At 49.6% G+C, this 13796-nt stretch overlaps 1 protein-coding gene across 1 annotated transcript; it reads left to right on the top strand.

Moving 5' to 3' along the window:
- Nucleotides 1-1447: 1447 nt before the first annotated feature.
- Nucleotides 1448-7902, top strand: OPN1SW (opsin 1, short wave sensitive). The gene is given in 6 exon segments (XM_028747122.2): nt 1448-1518; nt 1520-1917; nt 2547-2715; nt 4480-4645; nt 6920-7159; nt 7735-7902. Coding segments are annotated over 6 exon segments (1167 nt in total). The 3' UTR covers nt 7858-7902.
- The last annotated feature ends 5894 nt before the right edge of the window (nt 7903-13796 follow it).

The following is a 13796-nucleotide window of genomic DNA, read 5'->3' as shown; positions in this document are numbered from 1 at the left end:
AGCATCTAAAGGGGAACAGGTCATGAAACTGCAGGTCATGGACTGGTTGGATCTAAAGCAGTCTGCCTGCCCTGAAATTTTCGCAGGTACGAACCGTATTAAAAGTGGAGTCGCGTATAACCAGCCCAGTTGCATCCTGGGCACAAATCGTCATGAAGCACACCGTTCCCTGCAAGGAATGCTGGGAACTGTAGTCCGCCTGAGCTACAGTTCCCAGCACCCTTAGGCAACTATACTTCCTGGGATTACAGTGGATGCTTGGGTCGTGAACGTGATCCGTGCGGGAGGCACATTCGCAACCCGCAGCGTTCGCAACCTGCGACCCATGCGGCTGCGCACGCGCGGGTTGCAATTCGGCACTTCTGCGCATGCATAAAGGACAATTCGGCACTTCTGTGCATACGCAAAGCGCGATTTAGTGCTTCTGCAAATGCACAAACGCCCAGACCCGGAAGTAACCATTCCAGTACTTCCGGGTTCGGCACGGTGCCCAACCCAAAATCACACAACCCAAAGCGTCTGTAACCCAAGGTATGACTGTACTTGGAGGGAAATAATGTGTGCTTCAAATGTACGACGTGTGCATTGATAAAGTCGAGGGAATTCAGTTTCCAGTAGTGGGGTGGAGAGTGAATGGGGAGAGAGAGCGAGGACCGTTGAGGGAGTTGGGTTTATTTGGCCTGGAGAAGAGAAGGGGATACGAAAGCAAAAAGCACAACTGTCCCGTTTCGAGCAGGACACCCCAAATTTACAGAAGCCACCCCAGCTCCTGATCCCAATTCTGGATGTCCCATTTGGGTTCCTATGCTATAGCTGCAATTCTCTCTCTCTCTCTCTCTCTCTCTCTCTCACTCTCTCTCTCTCTCTCTCAAATTCAGTTTTACATAGAACAATTAAAATCACATGTAAATCATAATAAAATATACATAGGATTCTCTGAATCCCTTGACTTCCCTCCATGGGTTCCATAGTTATTTTTTGCCGACTGCATTGTATAACATTCTCCATATTTCCTGAACGCTCAGTTCTCACCATAGTTCTTGTCACACTGCAAGCGGTTTTTTAAAAAATCCTGCCAACGTTTTTAATTGTTTACAGTGTTCTTTTTTTAGTAAGAACCATCCTTTACTAAATTTATTATCGTCTTGGTTTCTGATCTTCCTGGTCATTTCCGCTACAGCTGCGATTCTCCACATCGCAAGGGGGTTGGGATAGATGACCGCTGAGGGTCCCCGACTCTACGATTCGACAAAGTGCTTTTGAGAGAGGCTTCCTGGGAAGCGAACGGGGGAAATACGGCTCTGCGTCGCCTTGCCCTCTGCCATCCCGAAGAGTCCCTCGCAATCGGCTCCGATCTGGACAGCAAACGAGATTATCCCCTGAGAGGGGCTTAAGGGACAGCAGGTAAGGGTCTTAGATGCCCTCAATCCTCCAGTTTGCCTCTGGGATGATCAGGATTAGTGCCTGATCCCGGGCCGAGCCTCTAAGTGGATTGCCCCCTCCGTCCTCCTATAACAGGAGGGCAGGGGCCCCTCGGGCAGATCTCGGTCCCCGCGGCGCCACCAGGGACGATGTCCGGCGAAGAAGACTTCTACCTCTTTGAGAACATCTCCAAGGTGGGTCCTTGGGATGGACCCCAATACCACATCGCCCCAATGTGGGCCTTCTACTTCCAGACGGCCTTCATGGGCTTTGTCTTCTTCGCCGGGACGCCCCTCAACGCCATCATCCTGGTGGTCACCGTCAAATACAAGAAGCTCCGCCAGCCGCTGAACTACATCCTGGTCAACATCTCCTTCGCCGGGTTCCTCTTCTGTGTCTTCTCCGTCTTCACCGTCTTCCTGGCCAGCTCGCAGGGCTACTTCTTCTTCGGCAGGCACATCTGCGCCCTGGAGGCCTTCCTGGGCTCGGTGGCAGGTAAAAGCCCAGGAGGAGGAGCGGAGTTGAATAGAGTTGCAGTGTTGGGTGGGTGCCCCAAAGGTCATCCAGCCTAACCTGCAGGGAATGGCAGCGGAAGAACGCCTGGCCTTTGTTGGGGATTCTGGTTCACGTCTCCTCTTCCTTGCCTTTTCAGTACGCTTAAAGGACTCCCAATCGCAGAATAATAATAATAATAATAATAATAATAATAATAATAATTTATTGTTCATACCCTGCCCATCTGGCTGGGTTTCCCCAGCCACTCTGGGCGGCTCCCAACAAAAGATTAAAAATACATTAAAACATCAGACATTAAAAACTGCCTTCAGATGTCTTCTAAATGTCAGATAGTTGTTTATTTCCCATCTGGTGGGAGGGCGTTCCACAGGGTGGGTGCCACCACTGAGAAGGCCCTCTGCCTGGTTCCCTGTAACCTCACTTCTCACAGGGAGGGAACCGCCAGAAGGCCCTCGGAGCTGGACCTCAGTGTCCGGGCAGAACGATGGGGTGTGTTTTTCCTTCTCCCTCCCCGTCCCTTTTTCCTTGCGTGTTGTGCCCTTGGGGGCCAGGGCCGGCTGCCGATCTTCGTCAACCCTTGTCCGTTTCTGTCTCCCCACCCACTCCAGGGCTGGTCACCGGCTGGTCCTTGGCCTTCCTCGCCTTTGAACGCTACATCGTCATCTGCAAGCCCTTCGGGAATTTCCGCTTCAACTCCAAGCACGCCCTTCTGGTGGTGGCAGCGACTTGGTTCATTGGCATCGGAGTCTCAATCCCACCCTTTTTCGGGTGGAGCAGGTGAGGTGGAAAAGGAGGGAGTCTTCCAAAGCCCAGATTGAGGAGAAGGTCCATAGACTGGAAGCCTGTGCAGTAGCTGTGTGTGTGTGTGTGTGTGTGTGTGATTTTTATTGGTTTTACATATAACCACATTCAAAATAAAATAAAATATTTTTAAAAATTGTCCAGTAATAATAAATAATAATAATTTATTATTTCTACCCCACTCATTTGTATATATTGCTTGTTTTATGTTGCCATGGCATTTGGCTAATGCGAATAAAGTCTATTATTATTAAAATTATCCTCCTTTTCCTTACATTTCCAACATTCAATTTTAGTTCTGTACATTTTTGGCCAGTTTAACTGGTGTTAAACACCACCTATACATCACTTTCATAACATTTTCCTGAAGCGTCCTGCATGCTGTAAAATTAACACCTTCATTCCATAACCTCTCCCATTCTTCTCACTGTATATTACAGTCTGTGCAGTAGCTATTAGCAGGAGCAACTGAAAGTAGTCAGCAAGCTTCTGAGTCACACAGGACGCTTCCTCTTCTTCAGGGTCTACTCTAGAGGGAAAGGCTGCTAGTTATGGCACGTCTATGGACCGGTTGTGATTTTGCTCCTGGTGCAAAGGATTCAAATGCTGTTCTTCCTTGGAACGCTGTTTGGATCTGCCTCCAGCGCTGAACAGATCACCCAGATCCCTTGCTGGGAGTTCTCTCCTGAGCAGGGCTGCCATATTTCAAAAAGTGAAAAGCTTTTGAGCTGCTTTTATGAGAAATTGGCAAAAACAGCACTGCCGACATGGGCTGCCATGTCCGGATTTTTCTGGATGTTTTCCGATATCCACCCGGACACTTCTGCAGACTGTAATACTCCAGATATGTCCGGGATATTCCGGACGGATGGGAACCCCACTCCTCAGTTCTTTCAATGCCATCTCCTCATCCTAAACACATAGGATGGGGGACACCTGGCTTACTAGCATTACACGGGGAAAAGATCTAGGGGTCTTGGTGGACCACAAGCTGAACATGAGCCCACAGTGTGATGCAGCAGCAAAAAAGGCTAATGCCATTCTAGGCTGCATCAACAGAAGTCTAGTGTCCAGGTCAATGGAAGTCATAGTCCCATTCTATTCTTCCTTGGTCAGACCACACCTGGAATACTGTGTCCAGTTCTGGGCACCACAATTTAAGAAGGATATTGGCAAGGTGGAAGGTGTGCAGAGGAGGGTGACCAAGATGGTCAAGGGTCTGGAAATGACGAAGCTGTTGTTGTTTAGTCATTTAGTCGTGTCCGCCTCTTCGTGACCCCCTGGACCAGAGCACGCCAGGCACCTCTGTCCTCCACTACCTCCTGCAGTTTGATCAAATTCATGCTAGTAGCTTCGAGAACACTGTCCCACCATCTTGTCCTCTGTCGTCCCCTTCTCCTTGTGCCCTCCATCTTTCCCAACATCAGTGTCTTCTCCAGGGAGTCTTCTCTTCTCATGAGGTGGCCAAAGTATTGGAGCCTCAGCTTCACGATCTGTCCTCCCAGTGAGCACTCAGGGCTGATTTCCTTCAGAATGGAGAGGTTTGATCTTCTTGCAGTCCATGGGACTCTCAAGAGTCTCCTCCAGCACCAGAATTCAAAAGCATCCATTCTTCGGCGATCAGCCTTCTTGATGGTCCAGCTCTCCCTTCCATACATCACTACTGGGAAAACCATATTTTGGAAATATGCTCCTACAAATCCAATGTCCTCCCCTGACCCCTGCTCCTCTGCCTTTCAGGTTCATCCCCGAAGGCCTGCAGTGCTCCTGCGGCCCCGACTGGTACACAGTTGGCACCAAGTACAAGAGCGAATACTACACCTGGTTCCTCTTCATCTTCTGCTTCATCGTGCCCCTCACCCTCATCGTCTTCTCCTACTCGCAGCTCCTGGGTGCCCTCCGTGCCGTAAGTACCTCCTGCCCAGCTCCTCTGACCCCTTTCACAACAACCTTGCGAGGTAGGGTGAGGCGGACAGGGAGCGGCAAGCGTCCGAGGTCGCCCGGGGAGCTGGCCATGTGGAGATTTGAACCCTGGTCTCTCCCAGGTCCTAATCCGTCACTCTAACTACTACACCCCCTCTTCACAAGAGTTGGCAGGTACATGAGGAAAGCCCTGCTGGACCCCAGGTTGAAGTTGGCATCCCAGGGGCGCCATTTCTTAAGAGACGCTAAAAAGACAAGAGTCCCTGTGGCTGGATCAAACCCAGGACAGTGGTACCTTGGGTTACAGACGCTTCAGGTTACAGACTCCGCTAACCCAGAACTATTACCTCGGGTTAAGAACTTTGCTTCAGGATGAGAACAGAAATTTTGCTCCGGCGGCGCGGCAGCAGCAGGAAGCCCCATTAGCTAAAGTGGTGCTTCAGGTTAAGAACAGTTTCAGGTTAAGTACGGACCTCCAGAACGAATTAAGTTCTTAACCCGAGGTACCACTGTTCTCGCTGTGTGCAAACAACCATCTAAATGGGCAGCCTGTAATCAATAATAATAATAATAATAATAATAATAGATTAATTATACCCCGCCCATCTGGCTGAGTTTCCCCAGCCACTCTGGGCGGCTCCCAATCAAATTTTAAAAACAATACAGAATTAAATATTAAAAACTTCCCTAATCAGAGCTGCCTTCAGATGTCTTTTAAAGATAAGATGGCTGCTTATTTCCTTGACATCTGATGGGAGGGTGTTCCACAGGGCGGGTGCCACCACCGAGAAGGCCCTCTGCCTGGTTCCCTGTAACTTGGCTTCTCACAGGGAGGGAACTGCCAGAAGGCCCTTGGTGCTGGACCTCAGTGTCCGGGCAGAACGATGGGGGTGGAGACGCTCCTTCTGGTATACTGGACCGAGGCCTTTTAGGGCTTTAAAGGCCAGCACCAACACTTTGAATTGTGCTCGGAAACGTACTGGGAGCCAATGTAGGTCTTTCAAGAGTTATGTGGTCTCGGCGGCACTCCCGGTCACCAGTCTAGCAGCTGCATTCTGGATTAGTTGCAGTTTCCGGGTCACCTTCAAAGGTAGCCCCACGTAGAGCGCATTGCAGTAGTCTAAGCGGGAGATAACTAGCAAGCAAATAGTGAAATTGTATAAATGCATGGGGAATAGATACTTTTTGAGATGAACATTGCAGATACCTTTCCTCAAGTCTCCAATTCACCCAGCCTCTGTTGGCATCATGCTTTCAGCTGATTAGGAAATCAAACTAATCCCGTTTTGACAATACATCAATAACTACCAGGATAGCTTTTTTTGCTGCCATTTCCAGAAGCCCTCTACTCTTCCCGAATTTGTCTAATCCTCTTTCAAAGCCAGATAGGTTGGCGGCCACTCCTGTGGCAGGGAGTTCCGCCGTCAGCTGTGCTGATGGAACCACCCCCTCGGCGCTAGGCTGCACCCCACCCTACAGTGCTCCCGCCTGGCCGCGATAGCCGCCGTGCGAATGCCTCTGCATAGTTCTGGGGGCATCGGCCAGCCGCCCACTGCCGAGCAAGCGTTGAAGGACCACACATATCTGCTATTTGGGTCCCTAAAGCACAGATTCACACAAAGCGGCAAAACACCCTTGCAGGTTATTAACAGGATTTTTATTTGAAGTGCATATGCAGAACAAAGGTACAGAGCAATAAGTTTGCAATCTGCACACCCTAGTCAGGATGTCCCCCCCCCCCTTATATAGATTTGCAGAACAGAATACCACATGATCTCTTGTAAACCCAAAGTTTGGCAACTTCCTATGTCCTTACATGGGCTTGCCCCCCTTCCTTCCTGCACCAGCCTCTCTACGCCATGAACCTTGACACGTGTTCAAATGTAAAACATGTGATTTATACTAGTAGCAATCCTCCTCCCTTCAACTCGCCTCCTTGTCTTCAGTCTCCCCCCCCCCCCCTCTGGGGCATTCAACCTTGCTCTTATCTCTACTGCCGAAGCTAGACATTCCAAATTTACACTGTAACATTTAAGCAAGAAAAAAAAGCCTTGTTCTTCTGGCTGGTGAAAAACCTTTGGAAAACCCTCGCCTCAAACAGTTTTTGGGATCATATAGAGAACAATATTCTAATGGCCCCCCCTTTCAGCGTCGCAGCGGGTCAGGCTGGATGGCCTTTGGGGAGCCCCCTTCCAATTGCTACGGTGCTACGGCTCTGGGAAACGACACATTTCTGCCCCCTGCCCTCCTTCTCCAGGTAGCTGCTCAGCAGCAAGAGTCAGCCACGACCCAGAAGGCTGAGCGGGAGGTCTCTCGGATGGTGGTGGTGATGGTGGGGTCGTTCTGCCTCTGCTACGTCCCGTACGCTGCGCTCGCCATGTACATGGTCAACAACCGGGACCACGGCCTGGACCTGCGATTGGTCACCATCCCCGCCTTCTTCTCCAAGTCCGCCTGCGTCTACAACCCCATCATTTACTGCTTCATGAACAAGCAGGTGAGTCGCCAGCCAGCCGCTCCGCAGGCAGGGAAAGGGGCGCAAAACGTGGCGGGGCTGCAAGGTTGCGATTCACTGCCGGCATCCCAGAGACAATGGAGTGTGCTTTCGGGGGTGAAGTCAAACCGCAAGGGAATCGCAGCTCTGTTTACACCCCATCCATCTGACTGGCTTTCCCAGGCACTCTGGGTGGCTTCCAACAGAACACTAAAATACAATAGTCTCTTAAACATTAAAAGCTTCCCTAAACAGGGCTGCCTTCAGATGTCTTCTAAAAGTCTGGTGGTAGTTGTTCTCTTTGACATCTGGTGGGAGGGCGTTCCACAGGGCAGGAGCCACCACCGAGAAGGCCCTCTGCCTGGCTCCCTGCAACCTCAAGCGAACACAGTTTGCCCCCATATATTCAATAAACATTTTCCAATCTCCTTTAAACGTATTTTCTTCTTGCTCTCTTATTCTGCATGTTAGATCCGCAAGCTGCGCATATTCCATCAGTTTCAGCTGCCATTATTCTTTGTCTGATACCTCGCTCATTTTCCATTTTTGAGCTAACAACAACTCCCTTTCCTCGCCAGTTCCGGGCTTGCATCATGGAGACCGTTTGTGGCAAACCCATGACCGATGAGTCCGACGTGTCCAGCTCAGCCCAGAAGACAGAGGTGTCCTCGGTTTCCTCCAGCCAGGTCAGCCCCAGCTAAGGAGAGTGTGCCGGGGGTCCCGAGAAGGCGAGAGACCCTCCCCAGCCACCCACAGCCGGGCCCAGGATGTTCTGGGGGAGAGAGGGCCGAAAGGGTTCCTCCACGGCTCGGACACAGGGCAAAGGCCCAGGACTTCAATACCCAGATAATTTGGTCTCTCGTAGTTTCACACGGGCAAAACGGACCAGCTCAATCGAGCGAAAAAAGGACAGCTACGGTCAGATCGAGTCTCCGGGGGTTACTGGTGCAGAGTCGTCGGGCAGAACCACCCTCATTTCCTTCTGAATTTGGAGTTGTTCCAGAAGCTAAACCGCCAGATTTATTTAAGACGATTTTAACCCTTTAAAATTGCTGTTGCGCTCAGGTTAAGTTGTGGGAAATGGCACGTTCAAAGAGCCAACTTGGGGAGGGGGGTGGCAGGAAGATGGCGGGCGTTAAAAGTTAAGAGGGGCCAGCCGTGGGAATTAATTAAATTAATTAAAACTAGGAAGCAGAAGGTGCTGTGAAGCCAGCCTGCTGAAATCCTCATGGAATTGCCATGTCCCCTTCAGGGTTTTTTGGCAGCACCTTTCAAAGCAACGAGCATGAGGCCTAGAAACTTGATTTTGCAAAGCGAGCCGCCGCACGGAAGCAGAGAGCCCTAAAGTCAGCTCACAAACTGCCCTGCGTGTAATGGCCGCAACTCCTGTCTACTACCGCTATTTTAACACGTATCTAGGGCCAGAATGTTTAGACGCCGTACCCAGGGCCCCACAAATGACAACCGGGAGGATAGACAGAAAGAAGTTTGGGAATGAGCGGTGGCGAGGACAGGGATTGAAGGGGGTTGGACTAGATGACCCGCTGGGTCCCTCTACGATTCTTTGATAGGGGCAGATGGCAGCGAAGTAGCTTGGAAGACTTTAAGAACTGGAGCTGGGGGGCAGGAGCTGTTTGATGGCTGTTTTCAGGACAGGCTGAGGCAATATTGGGAGCAAGAGTCCTCCTTAAGCCATAACCAGGGGGTACAATCATATTGTCACCCCCAGGAGCTGTGAAAACTGGACGCCCTTTAGTTTATTACGCTATTGTGCCCGGGCAGGGGAGAGCTTTTGGATCCCCTGCTTCAAGGACCAAAACATTCCTTAGGAGCATCTATGCTCCCTGTTACAGAAGGAAAATGGGACCGATGAGGGAGGCAAAATGACTGATGGGATGACAAGGAAAGCCCAGTAGAAGCAGAGGAGGAGGAGATGAGGACCAGAAACTGCTTGTTTGAGAAGAGTATTTGCAGAGCATGGTGAGCATCCCAGCTTGAATCCCTGGCCCGTCTAATTAAAACTTTCTAATTAAAAGCGGAAGGGCTCGGAAGAAACTCTGACTGCCTGAGCTTCTCTCCCAGATAGCGTCTCTCTCTATCACACATGTGCAGACAAACGCACTCATCACTTTTGCAAAGGATCTGTAGAAAGAGCCAATGGAATTCGGGCAGATTCGCTTGGAAGCGCGTTCCTTTTTAATAGATGTGAGCTGCGATTTGACAGTGGTTTGGGGCTCTCTTGCACAGGATGATGATCCGTAGGGAGGCTCAGTGGCAGGAGCCCTCAAGAACGCAGAGGCACCACGTTGGCAAACATAATAATAATAATAATAATAATAATAATAATAATAATAATAATTTATTATTTATACCCCGCCCATCTGGTTGGGCTTCCCCAGCCACTCTGGGCGGCTTCCAAAAAAATATTAAAATACTGTAATACATCAAACATTAAAAGCTTCCCTAAGCAGGGCTGCCTTCAGGTGTCTTCGAAAAGTCTGGTAGTTGTTGTTCTCTTCGATATCTGGTGGGAGGGTGTTCCACAGGGCAGGCGCCACCACCGAGAAGGCCCTCTGCCTGGTTCCCTGTAACTTGGCTTCTCGCAGGGAGGGAACCGCCAGAAGGCCCTCAGAGCTGGACCTCAGTGTCCGGGTAGAACGATGGGGGTGGAGACGCTCCTTCAGATATACTGGACCAAGGCCGTTTAGGGTTTTAAAGGTCAGCACCAACACTTTGAATTGTGCTCGGAAACGTACTAGGAGCCAGTGTAGGTCTTTCAGGACCGGTGTTATATGGTCTCGGCCAGCCGCTCCCAGTCACCAGTCTGGCTGCCGCGTTCTGGGTTAGTTGTAGTTTCCGGGTCACCTTCAAAGGCAGCCCCACATAGAGCGCATTGCAGTCCAAGCGGGAGATAACCAGAGCATGCACCACTCTGCCGAGACAGTCCACAGGCAGAGAAGGTCTCATCCTGCGTACCAGATGGAGCTGGTAGACAGCTGCCCTGGACACAGAACTGAACTGCACCTCCATGGATAGATGTGAGTCCAAAATGACTCCCAGGCTGCGCACCTGGTCCTTCAGAGGCACAGTTGCCCCATTCAGGACCAGGGAGTCCCCCACACCTGCCTGCCTCCTGTCCCCCCAAAACAGTACTTCTGTCTTGTCAGGATTCAACCTCAATCTGTTAGCCACCATCCATCCTCAAACTGCCTCCAAACTCCCAACTCTTTTCCGTTAAGCTTGGAGCTCCTTTCCCGCCAGGGTCCTCAGCTCCGAAGTCCCATTTCCACACTGGCAGAGCCCTCCTAAAATTGCACCCTTTCCACTAGAAAGCAGGCTGGTTGTTCCGCCAGCCAGTACAAGCCCTGTGGCTTCACTTTCACCAAATACCGCCGTAACTTTTCCGGAGCAGGAGTTGGGTGCTCGACACTCCATCTGAGCTTTGCAAAAGGATCAGAACGTCGGAAGCTGCCTTGCACCGATGTCAGCAATGTCTAGGCAACACGATGACCGTGTACATACGCAATAGACAATCTTTATAGCATTCCTTCAAACCATAACAAGGACAAAATGAAATCTTTAGCCTCGAAGTCTCTGGAAATCTTTAAATGAAGCGAGGTACCAGACTTTGTACGATGAAAGACAAGCTGTGTGAAGCTTTGTGTATTCGGCAAATATGATGTCCAACATTGAACAGTGATTCTGGATATTGACTACTGTTTCGTAGATCTTCGTCAGTGTGGTGGGAGGATATAGAATTACTTCATAAAGCCATCTTATTTCGAATGAATGTACGTAAATGAAAATATCAAATGCAGTGACTACATTATTACATGAGCCCTGTTCCACGTAGAATTCAACGAAACAGTTGTCAATATCCGGAATCACTGTTCAGTGTTGGACATCATATTTGCTGAACACACAAAGCTTCACAGCTTGTCTTTCATCATGCAAAGTCTGGTGTTGTTGTTTGTTGTTTAGTCGTTTAGTCGTGTCCGACTCTTCGTGACCCCCTGGACCAGAGCACGCCAGGCACTCCTGTCTTCCACTGCCTCCCGCAGTTTGGTCAACCTCATGCTGGTAGCTTCGAGAACACTGTTCCACCATCTCGTCCTCTCTCGTCCCCTTCTCCTTGTGCCCTCCATCTTTCCCAACATCAGGGTCTTTTCCAGGGAGTCTTCTCTTCTCAGGAGGTGGCCAAAGTCTTGGAGCCTCAGCTTCAGGATCTGTCCGTCCAGTGAGCACTCAGGGCTGATTTCCTTCAGAATGGATCGGTTTGATCTTCTTGCACTTCATGGGACTCTCAAGAGTCTCCTCCAGCACCTCTGGTACCTCGCTTCATTTAAAGATTTCCAGAGACTTTGAGTCTAAAGATTTCATTTTGGACTTGTTATGGTTTGAAGGAATTCTATAAAGATTGTCTATTGTGTATGTACATGGTCATTGTGTTGCCTAGACATTGCTGACGTCCTCTTTGCAACACAGGGGTTGGTTTGGTTACTTATTGTCGCACTGACTGGCAGCATCCCTTCAGGCGAGCATTGCTCCCAGCCCTACATTGGAAGTGTTGGGGGCTGAGGCTGGGCCCTTCTGCATGCAGTGCAGTTGTTCTGCCACTGAGCTTTGACCCACAAGTAGAAACCCAGGACACTTGCCTCTGGCGAGTCAGACCAAGTGGTCCATCTCAACAGTGTCGTCTGCACTGACTTGAAGCAGCTCTCCCAAGATTTCAGGGGAAGTTTTTCTCTACCTGGAGTTGCCTTCAGGGATCAAACCTGCGACCTTCTGCATGCAGAGCAAACGCTCTCCTCCGCTGAGCCACACCCCTACTCGCAAGGAATATGGGCAATAGCCGCTCTGCACATGGCTGGGGTAGGAAAATGATCCACAGAGGAAAATCTTAGGAGAAGGGTCCAGGGCAGGGAAAGAGTTGGACACAGACTTGGGTTCGAATCCCAGCTCTGGCATAACCTTGGGCACATCAGTTTCCCCTTTGTAAAGAGAGCACCATCCTGGTCTACCTCGCAGGGATGTAAGGAGGAGTAGCAGCTCTGTGTTGAGAGAGTTGAATCCCGAGCACTAACAAGATCAATACACCTAGTTTCCAGAAAACTTTCAACTTTTTAAATTATTTGGCAGTTTGAGGGGCGGGAGCGTCTAAAGGGTGATGCAAGATTTGGTAACAATACTTTTATTACTGTCAGTAACCCCGTCACTTATCCTGCATTGCAAGGGGTTGGACTAAACAATTCTGTGATTCGAACCCAGCACAACGTCTTGCGTGTTATTATCCTGGTACCCAGGATGCAAAGTAGACGAGTAAGTTACAAAAGACTGACGAATCCGAGGCCTCGATTATAATCTCCCGATAATGGACAGAATCTGTTCTTTCCTCCCAATGCAGAAGGTATTTAAAAAATATATATAAATATACAAAGCATGTATAAAATTCACAACGGAACCAACCACGGCTTGTATATCTGCCTTTCCACTTCTGTGACTTTGCTTTGAAATAGAATCAAGGACCTGAGACAATAAATCCAATGCAAACGTTTCAACGCAATGCAACTTGGGAAAGGAGTTGTGGTGTCCTTCATAAGGTGGCTGAGACACACACACACACACACACACACACACACATATATAAAACACACACACACACACACACACACAAGACCTGCAAAGAACAGGGAAATGGCCGGGTTTATGCTTTCCGATAATCAGGTGGTTGCAGTTACACATTCTCAGGCTCCAAATTTCACAGGACACCTACTAAAATCACATAGCAGGTAGATCTGTGTGGCTATTAAATCAAAAGGACACAACAGGGTACTGGATTAGGCCAATGGCCCACCTAGTCCAGCACCCTGTTCTCACATTGGCAGGGGTCCCTTTACCTTTTACAATTGGTTAGAGCATGGTGTTGACAACGCCATGGTTGCGGGTTCGATCCCTGTATGGGGCAGTTGCGTATTTTGGGGTTGGACTAGCCTCCCCCAAAAAGCTCAGCAACTTAGGGTCACCCCCCAAAAAAAGCTCAAAAACCTAGGGTCTTCCTCCCCAAAGCAAGCTCAACAACTTTGGTCAATCCGAAGTTCCCTGCCCTGGGTAGATCACTGCTAGTTTTTTTCATAGTGGGAGTAGATTGCAGTTTCTTGGGGAAAAAATTCCTTCCAGTAGCACCTTAAAGACCAACTAAGTCAGTTCTTGGTATGAGCTTTCGTGTGCACGCACACTTCTTCAGATACCATGCACACGAAAGCTCATACCAAGAACTGACTTAGTTGGTCTTTAAGGTGCTACTGGAAGGAATTTTTTTGTTTTGACTATGGCAGACCAACACGGCTACCTATCTGTAACTAGTTTCTTGGGAGTTGGACATGTGCAGACTAGATGATCCCCAGGGTGACTCCCCTTGTATAATTCTACGACTTAAAAATAAAGAGAGGACTAGTTGTGTTTAAAGAAGAGGGGGTCTGTCAACCACCAGGAACCATGCTTAGTTAAAGAGAACCTCTCGTAGTTGGGAGATGAACAACGCAGATGTGCTTCTTCGAGCTGGGAGGTGGATTTTGAGCAAGAGGCAGCCTTGGGCCTGAAGCGCAGGCCAGAGTTCGTAAGCAAAGGAGGGAAGACTCTC

This window comes from Podarcis muralis, chromosome 10 (genome assembly GCF_964188315.1).
Source record: "Podarcis muralis chromosome 10, rPodMur119.hap1.1, whole genome shotgun sequence".
Lineage (NCBI taxonomy): Eukaryota > Metazoa > Chordata > Lepidosauria > Squamata > Lacertidae > Podarcis > Podarcis muralis.
This window is presented reverse-complemented; position numbering and strand designations above follow the sequence as displayed.